Below are 19,659 nucleotides of genomic sequence, written 5' to 3'. Positions count from 1 at the left end.
CCATGTCAAGGTTCCTCCCCCACTCTGAACTCTAGGGTACAGATGTGGGGACCTGCATGAAAAACCTCCTAAGCTTATCTTTACCAGCTTAGGTCAAAACTTCCCCAAGGTACAAAGTATTCCACCCGTGGTCCTTGGAATGGCCGCTACCACCACCAAACTAATACTGGTTACTGGGGAAGAGCTGTTTGGACGCGTCTTTCCCCCCAAAATAATTCCCAAAACCCTGCACCCCACTTCCTGGACAAGGTTTGGTAAAAAGCCTCACCAATTTGCCTAGGTGACTACAGACCCAGACCCTTGGATCTTAAGAACAATGAACAATCCTCCCAACACTTGCACCCCCCCCTTTCCTGGGAAATGTTGGATAAAAAGCCTCACCAATTTGCATAGGTGACCACAGACCCAAACCCTTGGATCTGAGAACAATGAAAAAGCATTCAGTCTTTTACAAGAAGACTTTTAATAGAAAATAGAAGTAAATAGAAATGAAGAAATCCCCCCTGTAAAATCAGGATGGTAGATATCTTACAGGGTAATTAGATTAGAAAACATAGAGAACCCCTCTAGGCAAAACCTTAAGTTACAAAAAAGATACACAGACAGAAATAGTTATTCTATTCAGCACAATTCTTTTCTCAGCCATTTAAAGAAATCATAACCTAACACATACCTAGCTAGATTACTTACTAAAAGTTCTAAGACTCCATTCCTGTTCTGTCCCTGGCAAAAGCAGCACACAGACAGACACAGACCCTTTGTTTCTCTCCCTCCTCCCAGCTTTTGAAAGTATCTTGTCTCCTCATTGGTCATTTTGGTCAGGTGCCAGCGAGGTTACCTTTAGCTTCTTAACCCTTTACAGGTGAGAGGAGCTTTCCCCTGGCCAGGAGGAATTTCAAAGGGGTTTACCCTTCCCCTTATATTTATGACACACCCCTATAGGCACAGTGCTATCTCGGCACTGATTGGCTGAGGTTTTCACAGCAGTTTAGGGGATTGAGACACATAACTCACACTCATTTCAAGGGCAGCTTTCAGAGTCGCAGCCGGGTTAGTCGGTATTCGCAAAAAGAAAAGGAGGACTTGTGGCACCTGAGAGACGAACCCATTTATTTGAGCATCAGCTTTCGTGGGCTACAGCCCACTTCATCCGATGCTGCAGCTCAGGAAAGCTTATGCTCAAACAAATGGGTTCCTCTCTAAGGTGCCACAAGTCTTCATCTCAGTGGAAGTTATGCCCCTAAATCCAACATCTGAATCTATACCCCGGAAAGGCCTCGTGGTCGTCCTTTCCCGCGCACAAAACACAGTCTTATTCCTGCTGCTGCGCCTGTGATGGCACCGGGGCAGAGTGTGAGAAAGAAAGTTCAGAAATAGAACTGCTGAATCATGACTCCGAGAGCAGCACAGTGAGGTCACCCCGGGCGGCGGCTCCGCTCCTGCCTCTGGCTCTCGCCGCAGAGGGAGCGGAAGGGCTCTGCCCGCCCCGCCGGCAACCCGGGGGGCCCCCTCTGGCGCGGCGAAGCCCCCTCCCCCGCCCTTCCCGCTCCTTCGCCGGGAGGGCGCGCGCCGGCGAGCCGCCGGAGCAGCGCTCGCCCTGTAATCGATTGCCGAGCGCGCTGAGCAGCCCAGCCGGCGCGGAGGCGCACTCCCGGCGGCCTGCCCGGCGCAGGGGGGGCCTCTGAGAGAGGCCGCCTGGGCGAGATGCGCTGCGGGGGCGGGGGCGGGGGCGCGGGGGGGGGGGGGGGTGCGCGCGCGAGGGTGTCTCTGCCGGATCGGTTTCTCGGGGTTTGACCAGCTGTCCCGGGCCGGCCCCGCGCTCTGAAGATGGAGGAAGTCAAAGCAGGATTACCCTTAGCGACAGACCCGCCGCTTGCGGTTCCCACAGCCCGCTGCGGCGCCCCAGCGCACACGCACTAGGCACAGAGAGCAAGGGCGAGGAGACACGAATAAAAACACCACACGCGAGGGTGATGGAAGTGAGGTACTGCATGCGCTGCTGAGGTGAATCTTCGCTTGGCATTTTGGTTTCCATGGGGGGGAGGGACGGGGGGGGGGGGAGCGGGGGGTTATTTGTGTGATGATGGCTCACAGAAATCTCTCTCTCTCTGTGTGTGTGAACGTCTCTGCTTTTGCCAAGGGCTGGGGGGGGGCTGTCTCAAAGTAAAGTCTAATGGTGGGGCATCCCTCGCGCTGTGGTGCGATCAAATGACTTGTTGCTGTTACCCAGTAACAACAATAATACGAATTAATACTAATCAATCGGTCTGCATACGTGTGGTTGGAGGGGGGGGGAAGATTAATATTATTTGCTGTAGGTTTAGCATAGTGACTGGCTCTACGGGGTAGGACTGGCAAAGCCTTTTGGGGTGCTGCTTTTTTCTTTTCTTTTCTTTTTTTTTTTTTTTTACAATTAAAATGCTCTTTTCTGGGCTGTGAATCGATTAATCAGTTCTCCGCTCTGGAAACTGACAACAAGGGTTTGAATTGCAATTTGCAGCAGCTTCCTATTCTAGCTGCAGCTACCTGGGAGAAAGTGCTCTACATCCCTTTTTAGTGTTATTTTTGGTATTATTCCTGGCATGACAGACACGATATTGAATAAGGCAGGACTTAAATTACTTTGACAGGTTGTGCTCTGGGCGGGGATTGACAGAGATGAAATTAAGATCTCTTCATTTTGCCAGGGGCCAAAAACAATCCTGTGAAGTTGGCCTAGGTTTATTGCTCTGTGTGGGTGGTTTTTTTTTTTTTTTTAACTTCTCTGTTCCTCCCCCCCCCTCCAAGTCCCCCCTTTCTTCCTCTCCTCCAGTTTTCTTGTCGATTCTTAAGGAACCGGTGGATCAAGTTTTTCTCTCTCCTGGTTAATCGCATTGCTGTAGCACTGGCTGACCTCTCTCCCCTTCTCCCTCCCTCCCTCTCTCTTTTTGTTCTTCATCTTTCCTGAAAGTATGTGCCATTCCTGAGTGAGTTTCTCAACAAGACCATCCCAAGGGAGGGAGTCCTCGCTCATTTTTTTTTGTTTCTGTTCAGTTTCCCCACCGATCCGTTCGCTCTGAATGTTCTACTTGTAAGTTTCAGGGGACAGACGGGGCGGGGGAGAGGGGATTTTAATTTATTTTTTGTTAACTTTTCCCATCTCGCTATATCTTCAATACGATCATAACTATCTCTCCATTGGTGGTGGGTAGGAGGGGGTTAGCAGCTGGGGATTTGCCATTACAGCTGGACATTGTGATCAAACTCTCTTTTTTTCTTTATTTCAAAGAATCAAAGAACATTTTCTTTTATGTATATTTCATTCCTTCCCCCTCCACCCTTCCCGTCCTTTCCTTTCTTTCCTTCCATTTCATTGGCTAGGATGATCTCCTTTCCCTGTTGCTTCTGACGTGTTCTCCTCCCCCCTCCCCCCCATCTACCTGTACTAGGGGAAAGATAAGGTAACATTAAAAGGGCTTGAGGGAGCTGCTTGTCTGTTTTTTTTTTTTTTAAAGTGGTCTCTAAAAGTTGTTACAATCGTGTACAAATCAGTAATGGAAAGAGTTTGATGGCAGCTCTTCAGTTTGAAATGTATGTGTTATGTGTACTGAGTGCCTTGGGAATTTGATCTGCCTTATACCAGAGAGGAACACAGAGGAAAGTTGTTTTTTTTAGGGGCCGTGGGGTAGGGGAGAGGGAAGTGGTTTTGGAGACAAGAAGTGAAGCTGCCTGTTTTCCAGTAAGTAATGGAGAAATTCCAGGAGCCAGGGCTAAATATACTTGGCGATCAATACAGAAATGGCTCATGTGAATAATTTAGCTGCTTGGTGCAGTGAGAGTTTTGAAACTAAAGGCAAAAAAGGGGCCGTAGATGGAGAGAGGAAATAAAATTCTCCTCTGATCATGTCAGCTTCTTAACTTTTCCACTTAAAATAATATAGTTACGATTATTGATTCCTTCCCCCCCCTCCCTTTTAATCAAATGAAAGCTTGGGGGTGTCATCCAATACAGTTACTTGAGTTTCTGGAAAGTAATAGCTTGTTCTATGTCAGCAAAGTGCTTCCAGAAACTTTGAGATTGGCACACACCACAAAATGCATGGTCTAGAAATATTAAATATGACATGCAGCCCATAGTATGATAGGTATGGTTACAATGAACAGGTGCATGCACAGGTGTCCGGGTGTGTGAGTGAGGGTGTTCGATGGCCAATTGAAGACAAAAGGCTGTAATAACTCTGAAAGGAATATGGACACTGAAGGGTTTTATTTTAGTCAGAACATGATAGCCATCATGGAATAAGTATGGAAGGGGCAATCTTTGTAGTATCAACATCTTAGAAGCCTGCTGTGGCTGTGAGAACTGATAATTGATAAAGCATTAAAATCCCAGTGAAAACATACCTGGTCCAACTGGATCCTCCAAAAAAAAAAATCATGAAAGCAGGGGGAACTGTAATTAAAAATTAAATTATAGTCTCAACATAGCTCATCAAGATGCAGACTTACCTTTTCTACCCCTGTCTGCAGCAGCTTTAGATCATTTGCCAAAAGAGTTCAAAAACTTACCAGTGCACGGTGCACCACTTCATTTGCATGTTTCTTAGGTGCTGGTTGCAGCGGCAGTAGCAAAAGAGGCAACTACTAATGGCTTTAAATAAGTGTGAGCATTTAATGGCTGATACTTGCAGGCATCTTTGAGGCTGTATTCTTTTGCCTTGTAGCACTGCACTTTGACTATGGAAGCAGAGGCTACTGATGGATATATAACATGTAAGTACTTTTATTTAACTTTGTTGGTTTACTTGTGAAGTCTCCTTTGCTTTCCTTTTCACAATATCTCTGTAGAAAGTGTTACCCCCCCCCCCGAAACTCTTAACTTTCATTTGTGCTGTTATTAAACTCCATATTGTAAGAGAACGGTGGAGAGATACCATTTAACACTAAACTTGAGTGGTTATTTTAAAAAAAACCCACTATCTTATAAGCTTAAATATTTGCTTAAATATTTTCATAAGAGAGCAATGTTTATTTTATATAAAACATAAATGAGAAACAGGACAGAAACTAAATCATTTTTTACTGTGAGGCTTTTTAGTACTATACATTGCTCCCTTCTTGTCCATTAAGGGAAAATACTTTACTTTGTTGAACTATTATAGCTTAATGGCCAGCTACCTGAAAACCATGAATCAAAATTGGAGTGGAAGGTCCTTACAGAAGAATGATACTCCACTCTGCTCCAGTTCAGTCTCTAGTCTGTTAGCACCAAAGTATGTAGAAATGGGCAAGTAATTCTAAGTTCTGTTCATGCAAAGCAGCCAGAGCAAGATTTTCACGTGTACTTTTTATAATCTGTGGGGATTGGAGGATACTTTTTGATTCTCAAAAATAATAATTCATGTTTGTGGTCACTAGGAAGCCAATTTTAGTTGACCGTGGAGGAATCTATTAAAATTGGAAGGCGGGTGGGTAGAAAAGAAGTTAGCAAGTCTGAATGCTGTATAATTGAATTATTTTATGGAGCCATGGGACAGAAACCTAAGTGTTTTATTTTGTGAAAACAGGTGACAATGAGCTTTCGCCCGAAAGGGAGCACTCCAACATGGCTATTGACCTCACTTCAAGCACACCCAATGGGCAGCATATCTCACCGAGTCACATGACAAGCAGTAAGCCTTCTTTTTGTGTATTTCTCTCTAGCAGCATATTTGGACTAGTTTAGTCTGTGGGGTCTTCATCTTGTTCACTCGACCAAGCCACTGCCGTAGATTTTGCTAACAAAAGAAGAAAAGGACGGGACAGATTTGGTTTTGTTCATGTTAGTGTCTCTTCTAAACATGAGTCTGATTACTAGTCTGAAGTATCCCAAGGTGGCCTTTGAGAGGTGGTCCTTACCTGTACCAGGTAGGAAATGCTAGGTTTTACTAGTCTTTGTTTTGCTTTGACAGGTTTTGAGATCCAAACAGCTTTTTAGCAGGATTCCAAAAAGCAGTCTGAAATGGCTTTATCTAGAAAGCCAACAAGCTTTTATTTCCAAAAGGCTTGACTCAAGCAAAATCTAAAGTTACACTATGCGGGCTTGATGGCAGGATATATTTTACTGTTCTGAATGGAAACTTCAGCATCCTGTTCGTTACCTTAGCTTTGCTTTGAACATTTCAGAAAATGGCCAGTATAAATTGGTAATTTATGGAACGCTCTCACCAGTGGAGTCTTTAACAAATTGAAAGGGTTTTGTTTTAGAATGGCAAAAGAGAAACTGAGAAAGTGCAGAGGGATCTGTGAGTCTAACACTGAGAGTCAGGTGTACTTAATATTTTTGATGATGGATTTTTTTTCACCCTTAAATGAAATAACACCTTTCAGCTATATTTTGGAGGCTATACATACTTTTATCTGAAGAACATAGATTGTCTCACAGTTGATTACAATGTTTTATCAAGATACTTATCACAAAGTGCTTTATTATTTGTATTCAAAAGTAATTTAAAATGTATAGTTTCCAATATACTTTTGTGATACTCATTTTTTTTCTCTCTCTCTTCCTCTTGTGTGTGTGAATATATACAGTAAAAAAAAAAAAAGTTATACATTTCTCCAAATATTCTGGAAGAAAAATAAGGCATTAAGAATTAGTTTGTTTGTAATCATAAGAGTATTATCTTCAAAGCCTTTTTCACTGGGAGGAAAATGTTACTTGTCCTTAACAATTTCTCTTTGTCTCCTGCAAATTACGAGTAAAATACAGATTTTATGAGCCTTTAAACCTGAGGGTTCTTATGAAGATCTCCAATTATATACATGTTGCTGGAGAATGTGATTGCTAACACTCTGGGCTGAACTTTATGTGACACCCTGTCCTAATTGAGCAGCTTTAGACAATTCCAATCCTGCTGCATTGGGATTCTGATTTTTTTTTTTTTTTAATGATCTTATCAACGTTTTACTACTCTCTTTGTTTACATTTTTATTAATGGGAAGTCTTCATCAGAGATAAGATTTAAACCAGTGGGTTTTTTTCGTTAACATATAGACTAAAAAACAGGGTCTAATTAAGGAGTAAAGCTGTCTGCTGAGATCATGTGAAAATATTTTAGCATCTAATTTCACTGTGCAACGATTTGCAATGATTCTTCTTGTTTAATCTCATTCATGCCTGCAACATGCATGTTCCGAGTTCAGCATATGCACATGGCTACTGGTGTTGGTGAAAATTCCTGAATATTTATTCTTGCATGTGCTTGCATTTATTCTTGCAGTAACTTCCACTATTGTTGGCCTGTTTTAAAGATATGTTGGTGTGGACAAATGTAGGGCTCTATCCAGTGTTCTGGAGGCAGGCAAAATTTGATTTTGGATGCAGGGCTTTTGCCTGTGTGATTGGAACCTTGGAATATGACCCCCTTTTTTTCATATAGAATTCTTCTTCTTTTCATTACAAAACTACATTTTCTTCTGATCAAACTTCAAATGTTTTCGAGCGAGGAGCTTTATCCCATGTCAAAAAAATCAAAGATGTTGATTAGAGGCTGTCAGGCTTTTGTTGCAGTTGGATTGGTTAACTTACACGTAGGGCCAAATCTTCAACCCAGTGGATACAGGCCAAATAACGAGGCTGTGCATTGGGGTCCACCATATGTTCCACAGCCAGAGCGCTTTAGTAGCCCGTGGGCCTCTACGTTTTCCCTCTGCAGGGAGGAGGATGGCTATTGGAAACTGCTAAGTTGTGGATTTTCTTGCCTCTCAAAATTCCTGCTGCTGGGATGCAAGCAGATCCCATGAAGGTGGGCTTCATAGTAGGGAGGGAAGGAGTGATGGGTACTCTGTGTGCACAGACCTTGGGTCTGAGTAGAAGTCACTGGAAAGACCTTGGTACACTGCTGGCCTGCCTGTTTATCTTGGTACAAAGTGTGTGTAATTCTGATTTGGTAGTGCTTTGCACTACTTTTGCACTGGTGTAAGTGGCGACACAACTGTACTGGGCAGTGCTGTATTGGGGCTGTTGCCTTCAGTGGGAGGTGGATTGCGCCCCCAAATCTTTCACTCCCAGACTTACCCACTGATCCCCCAAAGAAGTGGAACCTGCATTAGTTCTTCTGGGTCCGAGGGGTGAAGGTCAGGATTAGGTCCTCAGTCCTGTGTTTGATTGGATCATTTTGAGCCACAGCTCTTATTTCAGCTATGTCCAGTTTAAACGGAGATTAAAGGCAAGGCATGACAAGGCAATCTTCTTGGATATTTTATGTGCAGTAAAGAGTGCATAGAGCAGACAGGAGAGTGCAAGACTTCTGAAACAATTAAGCACTTCTCACTCAACAGTAGTAAAATGCTTGGTGAAGAGTTCTTCATATTTATTAGCCTGTGGCAATTCCATGTTAGTAAGACTTTTGGCCAGGCCACTGATGTTGTCAGCTTCTGTTCCAAAAGGTTGCAGGTTAAATATTTTGGCTCATGTTGAAGAGAGTCTATTGCTTCCTTAACATAGTATCACTTTACAATATCAAAGTTACATGCATAGGTTATAGATGGGGCAGAGACCCACTATTCTTCCAAATGAGGTGATGCTAAAAGATAAATCAGAGTAGATTGCCTGTCATAGCTAACTAATGATGTTACGTATACCTTACAATATGCATCTCCCTTTAGCAAAGTACTAGACAGATATTGGCAAATACTCAAATAATTCTAAGTAACTTATTGTAACTAAATTGTAAGTCGCCAGTTGATCAGCAGACTGTTTCCCTCCATCTCCAGTTCAAGAAATACTGTATCCAGTAGCATGCTTACATTGAACTACGTGTTTACACTGGCCCAAATCTGGAAGTCCTAGTTCACTGGCTACTCAGTCTTTACTTGGGTAAACTCTCACAAGTGCTCTGATCATGCATGAACTTGGTGTGGATGGATTCCGGTGCTTGACAGAGCCCCACTGACCGACCTCAATACCACCCGTCCAAAGTACATTGTAGAACAGGGACCAAAAGCCCTAATCCAAAGCCCATTTAAGTCAGTGGAAGTCTTTCCGTTGACTTCGGCAAACTTTGAATTGGAAATAAAATGGGCAGGGACTTGTCAAAACTGAACAAGATTCTCAGGAGAGGGACCAGCGTACTAATGTAAAAGCAGATGAAGCAGACAAATACAGCAATTTTTAAAAGAAACAAAACAATTCCGATGTTTTCCCACACTACATTCTTGCTATAGAATTTGCCTGAGAGGAAACACTTTTTCCAGGTTACAATGGACTCAGAAAAAGTCCACTGTAATACAAGGGCTCAGTTGTTTGTTTAGCTGACTTGACGACCACTCTGTGTAACATGAAGGATATTTCACTAAATCCATTGTCTGATACTGTGTGGAAAATTAATAATGGCAGCTATTGGCATCTGACCATGGCAGAGGAAAGTTCCACTTAAATTAGAGAGTTAAATGGTGCTACAATGGGTGTTACAGATGGCTTTCTTATTTCCAGGTCTAGATTAAAATACGCCTTAAAATAGACAGAGTAAGAACAAGAATAAGTACTAAAATCCAACAATTTTGCTATTTGAAAGTGAATGCACTTTAAAAAATGTTTGTATAACAATGCAGGAAAAGTATTAAAGAATAAGAAGTAATTTGATAAGAAAATAATTACGGTTGCCTGAGTCAGTTGCTGAACATAATGACTCTAGGAGAGTCCTTGGCTTTGGGAAATAATAACAGTAGCTGATTAGAAAGCTTTTGGGATGATTGTACCAAGTGAAAGGAATTTAAAAAGAGTGTTAAGTTAGACTCTGTTATAGAGAACTCAGACAAGACATTATTCTAAAATAACCTATATTATAGTCCAACCAATCAAAGAAGACTATTTTGCACCATCAGTTGTGTCCCTTTTTTGTAACCTTAAAGCTCAAAATCTTGCTTGGTAGCTTTAATTTTCCTTCTGAACTGGAAATTTTAGTACAACGCTTGTGTCACCTCAGTCATTTTCCCTGAGCAAAATGTTGCATTTACTGTAGGTGTATCAACTTCACTTCCCACTCACAATTGTTTGAATAAATAAACACATCCATGGATCCTATCTTTTGCAATGAAACTTCCTGAAATTAAATCAGCTTTGATTTCATCATGATACAACCTTGGAACTTTTATTTATTTAGTCTTTTGTAGGTAATGCGCACAGCCATTAAGTTCTACAGGATGGCCAATGCTGAACAACATAAAGCAGTAGTTCTGGTTTCACAGGATGTCGGCCAATGAAGTTTCTAGGCAAAGCTGATTTTAGAGAGAGGAAGGTTTTGGTTTTGTTGTTGTTTTAAAGACATTTTGGAAAAAAATTAACCATCCTCATTTTTAAAAACATTTGCACCACCCAGATCCCTCATCCAATTAACCTCAAACTTCTCAAGAAATATTCTCCCTGGCAGAAAAACAGACGTGAAATTTTAGGCAAACTGACGAGAAATTTTAGGCGAACCAGTTGAATGTTGGTGCGGTTAGAGGGGGGGAAAAGCTCATGCTTTAGACATAAAGCTAGGCTTTGTCTACAAACAAAAGTTGTACTGCTTTAGTACTGATAGTTAAAGTTGTCGAAAACCTTGCCCCCCTGTCTGGACACGGTTATCCTGGTATGAAAGTGCTTCTATAAGAAGGCAAATAAGCTATAATGGTATAAGGCATCTTTATACTGGTGTAACTTAATCCATAGTAGAGGTTGTACTGGTAAAAACTATTTTGTTTAAAAAAAAAAAATCACACTCCTAATCAAAATGGTCATACTGTACTGTGTAGAGCGGACCTTAGTCACACCCTGAACTATCCTGAGCGAGTATGGTCTGTAACTAGCAGGCAGGTGAACCTAGCTTCACCTATGTATACTCTTTCCCAGTATCACTCCCTACCGTATCACATACTTGGCAGTAAAAGCATTCCTCCCTTTTGGTGAGTGTTATAGTGAGGGTGGAGTGGAATTATCAGCTAATCTTGTTTAAATACTATTTTATTCACGCCAGTGGACTCTTTTGAGAAGTCACCTACCCCAGCTTTGTTACCGGACACGCCCTCCTTCTGGAGCTTCTGTAACGTCCTTTGACTGTCATCTTCAGTTAGCTCTCCAGCACACACCCTGTTACAGCACTCAAAGTTCTTGAGAGCTGTAGTCAGCAGGTTTTAATACTTCATTCTGGTTTCTTGTCAGACAGTCATGAGAGGAAAACCCCTCAATTTCTGTGGAATATAGTAGTTGTCTGGTGTTTCTCAAAACCGGATTAATATAAATTCAGTAGGCAGCATTTCATTTTTCCCAGAGACAAACTTGGGGCAAGACCCAGCTTCCACTGGAGTAAATAGGAGCCTTTCCATGGACTTGAATGGGGACTGGATCAAGCGCCGGCTTCCTAATCCTGCGAGAGGTGCTGAGCTCCCTCTACTTCCATAAGTCAATGGAAAGTTCTGTGCTGAGCATCTTGCAGGATTGGGCCTTATAGACGCAGGACTGGAGTTCTCTGCGTTGGCCATCGCTTTCGGTGCAGTGGTTAAAACAGATTGAAACAGTAGAGGGAGCTGCGCTCTCTCTCTCTCTCTCTCTCTCTCACTCTCACTCTCTGTCTCTTCCAGCTAAGGAGGAAGGGGAACTTTGAGGGCAGGGCACTTATATAAGCTAAGGAGAGCAGGGGAGCCCCCAATGCTTTTAATTAAGGGGGGGGAAAGAAGGGCTCTACTACCTCCTACTTCCTCTCACCTTACATGGTTTTAGTGTGTGGAGGCTCAGGGAGTGGTTTAATTGGCTAGGTTATTCCATACCATTAAAAGAAACACGGTATAGTGTAGCTAGTAGGATCAGGGTGGTTTTTTTTCCCAATATGGAACTACCCGGTCTGGTCCAACTCAACTGTAACCACAGAACTGGTGTCTTAGGAAAACATGCCGAAATACTTTCCCCATTCCCTTCTGTTCCGGCAAGGTGCCATGCTTATTGCTGGCCTCTTATGCTGCGCATGCTCCATGTTGTCTCTCTTTCACTGGGGCAGAGAAGGTTTCCCTCTACCACCATCAGTTTGGAAGCTGAAAATCAGTCTCTCTATGGCCCTACCCATGAGGTTTTTGAACAGAAGTAGAATCCCCAAATGCTATCACAACTCACTGAGAGGCTGTGTGGGTTGGTGGATCTGGGAGTCTGGAGACCTAGTTTTCTTCTCTGCTCTCCCAGTGATCAGTGTGTAGGCAAGTCACTCCGTGTCTCTGTGTCACTGCTTTTCCTTGTACTGAATTGTGAAGAATATAAACTGTTCCAGAGACAGCCTCTGCCTCATGTTGTGTGTCTTAGGCTTGGTGTACACACAGATACTGTCCTAGCATAATTATTTCTAATCTTTTTTATGAGTACGTACCACCACGACTGTGGATGTAGTTAGCCTGGTATAAGGCACCTTTATATCAGTATATCTTCTTTCCCATCCCACACAGGAATAGATATACTGGTTATAAAGTATCTTTATACTGATAACTGTCTCCACTCTCGAGAGGTTGTATCACTTTAACTATAACGGTGTAGTTACATTGGTATAACTTTTCTATGTACACAAGCCCTTATTTTCAGTGCCCAGCACCATGGTGCCCAGATCTGTATTGATGCCTCTGTAACACAAATACATTGTAATGACGGTGTACACGGTAAAATAGATTTTAAAAAAAAATTCTTTAAAAGTTTTTGGTTCATTTTCTATCTTGGTGTGCACAGTTGGGTGCATTTTTAAAGGGCATTTCAAAAATCTTATGGAAATTTAGCACTTTTTTTTAAACTGCATTTCACTTTCCCCACCCTTCTTTTTTGTTTTGTTTTTTTAAATTCCATTATGCGCTTGATCCCATTTGGATGCCACAGAACTGAACCCCAATAGCAGTGAATTTGGTCTGTGTCATACCTAGATCTGCCTTTTTCAGTAATTAGCATTCTGTAGTTCCCATAGTTCTTAAGCTCTGTAGGAGCCCAGGTCTTCCCTCTGATGCACAGATGTAGTTATCTCTCTTTGAAACTAAATTTGCCAAACAAGTTCTCTTCTGTTGCTCTTAGCAATTTGGTAAATATGCGTAGCTCTTTATCATGCCAAATTGCTCGCTCTGCTTATAGGTTTGGAGGGGATGAAATGCGTGCAGATACCAGGAAGTGGTAAAATAAAAGGGAGAGTGGTACTTAAGTGACGACATTGTCCACAGGAGCATGCACAGAGATTTCTGCATGCGTTGTGCATATTTTTGGCTCTGTTTTACATGGGGGGAGGCATAGTGATGTGTAATAGGAAGTAGAAGGTGCCCTGCTACTCTATGCAGTAGCATCTCCTGCTTGCCTGTGGAAAATGCTGAAGAATTTTCCACAGATGTTGATGCTAACATCACTGAAACCTGACCCTGCACCTTATATCCCATTACCAGAGGGGTGTGTGGTATGACTCTGGGGACAGTGGAAAAAGGTTTCCTAAGTGGCACCACACAAGGATGTAGTGGGATGGGCTAGGAAGTAGCACAGAGGGAAAGAGCCCTTTTAGTTGGCTATCCTTTTTGTGCAGAGGACTTGAGATCTGCTGGCTTCTCAAGACAGCCAGTGCTTTAGAGGATCATGGACCCTGGTCACTCTACAGGGATTGCAAATATGCCCTCTAATGACACGATTCCATGAAAACTCTGTAGGCAAGATCCTTACTTGACTTGTACCAGTGAACATCTGGCCCAGTAACTTTTTAAATTCAGGAGTGTATCTTTTCTCCCAAGCAGGGATTGTCCTGGTGCACAGTTTATCTCCAGCTAATGGATGATTTAGGAAAATTGTTATGGAGGAGATGTTGTTTTTTAAAATTAAAAAATACACTCTACTAAACGTAAACATTTTGTGGGGTGGAATGTACCTTTTTTCTCCGTTCCAACCCCGTCCACTTGGACAAAATAGGTTTCTTCCTCAGAATCCATATGTCCTGGGCATCCACATGGGCGCTGTGATCTCTCTGTTCAGCTTCCAGGAAATATAACTCCATTGAAAGTACATTGATACCACTTCTACCCCAGGAATCCACCCTCTGTGCTGAAGGCCATGGTAACCATTTTCATGGCTCCTATTTGATTTAATGAGTTTAGATCCTTGATCCCACGGAGGGCTGTCTGTGGTGTCCAGAGTAGAGAGGGGATATGGCCTACATGTCTCTTTTCTTGTTTTATGGCCAGTTTGTGGGAGTTCATGCAGCCTTGAAATTCTGGTAGCATGAATTATACACCAACATTTGTCCAAAGGCTGACAGATTAGTAACCTGATGGTAGCCTTTGAATTCCCTTCTTTGAAGTTGAAAGAATTTACCACTCTTTTTGTATGACTATATTACAGCAAACCTGTTTATATGAAACGTGGTTATTCTCTTGGATGGTTCAGAAATTTCCAGGGCAAGTTACATAAGATTGAAGTAATTAGTGTAGCAGTTATTTGATAACTAGGAGGAAGAAGTTGCAGAGAGAAGATTAGGATAGTTTGAGGGTTTTTTCCTCTGAAATTCATCTCATGATTGTATGTGAAACTCATATTATAGTTTATTTCAGTCCTGCATCAATCTGTGTATTTAGTCATGTTCTTATAATGCCACCAAACAAATCAGTAAGGAATGCTAGTTATCAATTCTACATTTTCATTTTTCTTACTGCTTATTGCTACTTTTTCTTGGATATGTCCTGCAATGTATAATTCATACATGCAGTATTTTGATAACAAGGAGTCTCTTCTGGGAACTCTGTTGGGGGCTGGGGGGCTGGAGGAGGAACTTGTCTACACATGGAATTATTCTGGAATAGCTCTTATTCTGGAATCCACTTTGACAGTTAAACAGGAACAAGACACTCTTATTCTGGAATAAGAGCAACCACACATGGAATTATTCAGGCATAGCTAGCTATTAGACCTTAAATTAACTCCGATTAAGCTAGGGTGTCAACTTTCGTGTGTAAGCAAGCCCTGTATGTATATTTGTGTAATAGTTGTATGGTTTAAATTCTCAAAGTTAGGACCAAATCCTGACGTGTTCTGTGTGGGCAGATCCCAGCATGCCCACAAGCACCCCTGAGGTCAGTGCATCTCTGCATGGGTCATGTGGGGAAACTGAGGCACAGAGCTGAAATGACTTGCCCAAGGTCACCCAGAAAGGTACTGGACTAGAACCCAGCAGGCAAGTGGGGCAGAACTGGAAATGGAACAGTTCTCCTGAGTTCAGCCCAGTGCTCTGTCTACTTGGCCACACTGCTTTGAAGAGAAACCAGAGCATGTAACACCCAACACTATAGTATTTGTATGCTACCCAGATAAATTAAATTTGCATGGCTAGGTTCCTAGTGGACTTTATCATTCGTTGATTTATATATCTAAATAAAAATGCAATGTACCCTTGCATATCTTAAGCTTTGAGGCTAACTTAGACATGACGGGGATATGAGAACATTGTTACAGCCATGCGTCTGGGGGCGTTAAGTGGCTTGTGGACATGACAGACTTCTGAGAAATGTATGTAATGTTGTTCAGAGCTTTTCTTTCATTTATACTTGGTCAGTCACACAAGAATTTATTTATTTTTCATTTCTACAAAACCCCTATGCAAAACCTCAGAGCTACATGTTTAAATATCACACACACAAAACTACGTTGAAAGAATGTCCAGGTTGCAAAGTCAAGCACGCCAAAGCTAGGAAATGGCAGAATTAAGATCGCCTGGGAAACTCAAAGAGTTAAAGTTTGGCAAAGGCATAGGCAACTGAAAAAAGCATCTGATAATGAGAAGTGTCAGGCAATCTTCATTATAAGTGGGGCTACCAGCACTACCCAATTCTTTTATGTATATAATATTAAAGACCAAGTTTTAGTGATTGTATTTTTAAACATTTGCAGTCTGGTTAAAAGACAGTTATGCAAAACAGCTTTTATGGTAGGGTTATGGCGTCGAAGATGATTCAGCCAATTGTCATAACGTGAGTTGTGTTCACTTACATACTATAATTATATAAAAATGTGGTAAAACTTGTTTGAGTTTATTCCTCACACTTTAAAGTTGTCATTTGCATGAGTCTGGTATCATGGTTATTTAAATATACCTTTTGACTAATCGCTCTTACGTATAAAAATTAATAGATGATAGTGAGATTTTTTTGCTGTAATTAATAAATATAAATATGTATGTTAATACAAAACCAAAACAAATGGGTTGAAGGAAATAATCCATAAATACTCTTACATGTATTCTAGACCATGCTTAACAAATTTTATGTAGAGATCACCGTACCTGCCAGTCAAATGCAGCCACTTCTGGAGTGAAACAGAACAGCTATTTAACAGCACAGAGCAATGTCCTACAATATCTGAGGCAAGAAATTGATCATAATTGTCTCTAATTAAAAGTGCAAAGGATAGGCAGATTGTAATTATCCGAGGATCACTAGTGATCACAGACGGAGAGAGCTGATCTTACGTCCCCGCCAAAAGATAGCACCTCCAGTTTCGAAGTGCTTTCCTAACACCAGGCTGGAGCATTATTAGTTCAGTAGTGCTGACTCACATGGGTGTGTATCGCTTCTGAATGATCAGCCCCACTTCCTGTAAAATGTAGGCATTCCTTTATAAATCTCCCAACTAAGTGTTGGCCAAGCCCAACATACCCTGCTTCCTCTGTAGGAAACAACAGGACACCAAGACCATTGGTATGGCTGCAGCTGTATTGCCTACAGAAATAATAGTGCCAAAATAATACGAATTAGAAAATAAAACACCATCCAGATAGTTATCTTACAGTTTTGTGTATGCCATCGCCATAGTTCTGAGTACCTTCCATGTAAAATCAACAATAGCAAAATCCCTAGAGGATTTCATGGAGTCTCTGGCTCTTCTCCCTTTATGGGGTCAGAACTCTGCTTGAGGTGGGCGTGGGGTTTTGTTTGCTTGCTTTACAGAGTTTGGAGAAGTTTGGGAACACAAGGAGTGCTAGAATTGTGAGTGTCACTTATGGTGGAAGGGCTTTCTTCAAAGAGGAAGGCTTGGCAGTGTTTTCTAAAGATGTTCAGTTTTGGGATTAGTCTAATCTCCTCTGGACGACTGTTCCATAGTTGGCTCCCCTTGTAAGAGAATACTTTGTTCCCAACTCTCTCATGGTTTTTCCTGGGCTTTGTGATCTGTGTTGTCCCAGAGGAGCACAGTTGTCATGGTGGTTCACAGATCAAAATTTGGGTTTTGATGTAGCTGGGGTGTGATCATTAATGGTTTTGAAAATTAGGATTTGAGCATAAACCTGATGTGCTCGCGCTCACATGAGTGATGGAGAAGGTAGGCAACTGTGTTCTGTGCCAGCAGGAGCCTGTGCAACATCTTCCCATTCATCTTTAGATACAGTGAGTTACAGTAATCCAGCCTGGAGGTGATAAATCCGCAGCCAGGTCCTCATGCATGAGAAAGGGATGAAATTTCCTAGCAAGCTGGAGGTGAAATTATAATTATAATATGTTTATAAATTATAACATATAATATAAACCGTTTAATCCACTATATACAATTTTGTAACCCTTTCACTACCCTTTCAGGTAGTGAAAATCTTCTGTTTGTTATTGGCTGGAGTTCCAAAACTTTTTTTTGTCAACATGTGGGCATGCTGTGAAAAACAATTGTGTGTGGGTGAGGCAATTATTAATTCTCTTCTATTACCTCTCCAACAAAACCACAACTAATTAACTAAAATGAATTGCAAATAAAGCTTATAGGTGAGGAGAATAATTGTAGCAGTAATTTTGTAACGACTGTGCATTTAATTTAAAAATGGAGATTCAAAAGCCACTGTTGGAGCGAAGTGTTCTGAAATGAAATGCGAAGCTTTGTGTGTGTTCGTTGACTCCTTAATTAGCTGTAGGCCAGGCCTTTTTTTTTTTCTTTCCCCAAAAACACTCAGCATTGTCTTAATTGTGCTCCCATTGAAATTGAGACGAGCAAGGCCAAAGCTGAAAGCATCTGGAAGTACTACCCCAAAAGCCACTGCTTGTGTTTGAGGTTGTGCCAAGGGACACTACTCCAGTGGCAATATGTCATAACATTGGTAAGCTCTGAGGTATGGGAATATGGGGCCGTCAAAACTGAATGGTGACTTTCATAATAATAATGAAAAAGGCAGAACCAGTAATATTCCATGCCGTTTCACCACATTTGATCTGCCATAAGGATTATTTACTGTAGAATAATTTGCACTCACTCTTCCCTGTGTACTATCTGGAATTTCAATAACAAAGGAATTGTTAAGACGTGGCAGATACCAGGGATTTAAAAAAAAATTTTATATCAAAATGTCAATGGGCAATATATTTTGACATGTACAGTTGTCAAACCCTCCTTTGTTCCCGTTCTCTTGCACATATGACCTCCATTATTTTTTTAGCTCATAAATTGACCTACCCTGCTAGAGGTCCTATATAATTTAAGTTGAGTTTCTTTTAAGAAACTTTTTTGAACAATAAACAAAGAAGCAAATATAAGGTGTGGTATAGCTTTTATTGTCATACTTTACAGTAAACTCCGTGGTTCATAAGCAGTCACTGCTTATCTGAAAGGTGAATTGCAAAATGGAAAACACAGAGTTAAACTCCAATTATTACGCTGAATGTTCTAACTAACCAGGTTGTAAGAGGACATTCAGCATAGAAATAAGTTTGATTTCCTTACATGAACTCCTCTTGGTTTTTCCTTGTTCACTGAAAAGAAACCATCTTTTTGGTGACATCCCTATTTCTAGAACCCAAGTACTTTCGTGAATAGATTGTGAAAGTCAATATTGGGCCAATCCCAAGTACTCAAAAATCATGAATGAGGCATCAAATCATGATGGGCTTAAAGATCATGAGATTTTAAAAATTAATATATTTTGGGGTTCTGTTTATTCACTTTCTGGTTTCTGAGCCATTAGGGTACACTAAGGTCATGTTTCCAAAATTTTCTTTGCAAAGAGGGGAGAGAGAAAATACTTTATTTTAAAATGAAAGCTGAGATTTCTTGTTCTTATTGGACTCAAGAATCTGGAGCTTTAAGAAAAATATCAAATGAAATGATAATGGCAATAAAATAGCAAGGTGGCAACTCTGGTAATTTTTAATGGAATTAGTTTGAAATTATTCAGAAATTTCTTCTCTGACTAATTCTTGGTCTGCAGATTATAAGAAATTCATTGTTAAAATCTACAATCTGTGCTCAGTTATTTAGTTTTGCAAATCTATGTGAAGTTGTTTTCTTATACCATAATAAAGCCTCAACTTAAATGTATACACCAAATTGAAAAACATAGGAACAGAACCAAAAAAGTGCCACCATGGCTAAACAACAAAGTAAAAGAAGCAGTGAGAGGTTAAAAGACATCCTTTAAAAAGTGTAAGTTAAATCCTAGTGAGGAAAATAGAAAGGAGAATAAATTCTGGCAAGTGAAGTGTAAAAATTATAATTAGGAAGGCCAAAAAAGAATTTGAAGAACAACTAGCCAAAGATGCAAAATTAAGAGCAAAAAAAAATTTTTTTTAAGTACATCAGAAGCAGGAAGCCTGCTAAAAAACAGTAAGGCCACTGGACGATCGAGATGCTAAAGGAGCACTCGAAGAGGATAAAGCCATTGCAGAGAAACTGAATGAATTCTTTGCTTTGGTCTTCATGGC

At 41.2% G+C, this 19,659-nt stretch overlaps 1 protein-coding gene across 1 annotated transcript in view; it reads left to right on the top strand.

Annotated features, from left to right (window-relative positions):
- The first annotated feature begins 1,862 nt into the window (after positions 1–1,862).
- IKZF2 (IKAROS family zinc finger 2) overlaps positions 1,863–19,659 on the top strand; it is a 127,763-nt gene continuing 109,966 nt past the window's right edge. Inside the window, exons 1-3 of the mRNA XM_077829758.1 lie at positions 1,863–2,004; positions 4,704–4,752; positions 5,547–5,651. Coding sequence (XP_077685884.1) covers positions 4,719–4,752; positions 5,547–5,651 — 139 coding nt within the window. The 5' untranslated portion in view covers positions 1,863–2,004; positions 4,704–4,718. The remainder of the gene's footprint in view (positions 2,005–4,703; positions 4,753–5,546; positions 5,652–19,659) is intronic.

This window comes from Eretmochelys imbricata, chromosome 11 (assembly GCF_965152235.1).
Source record: "Eretmochelys imbricata isolate rEreImb1 chromosome 11, rEreImb1.hap1, whole genome shotgun sequence".
Lineage (NCBI taxonomy): Eukaryota > Metazoa > Chordata > Testudines > Cheloniidae > Eretmochelys > Eretmochelys imbricata.
This window is presented reverse-complemented; position numbering and strand designations above follow the sequence as displayed.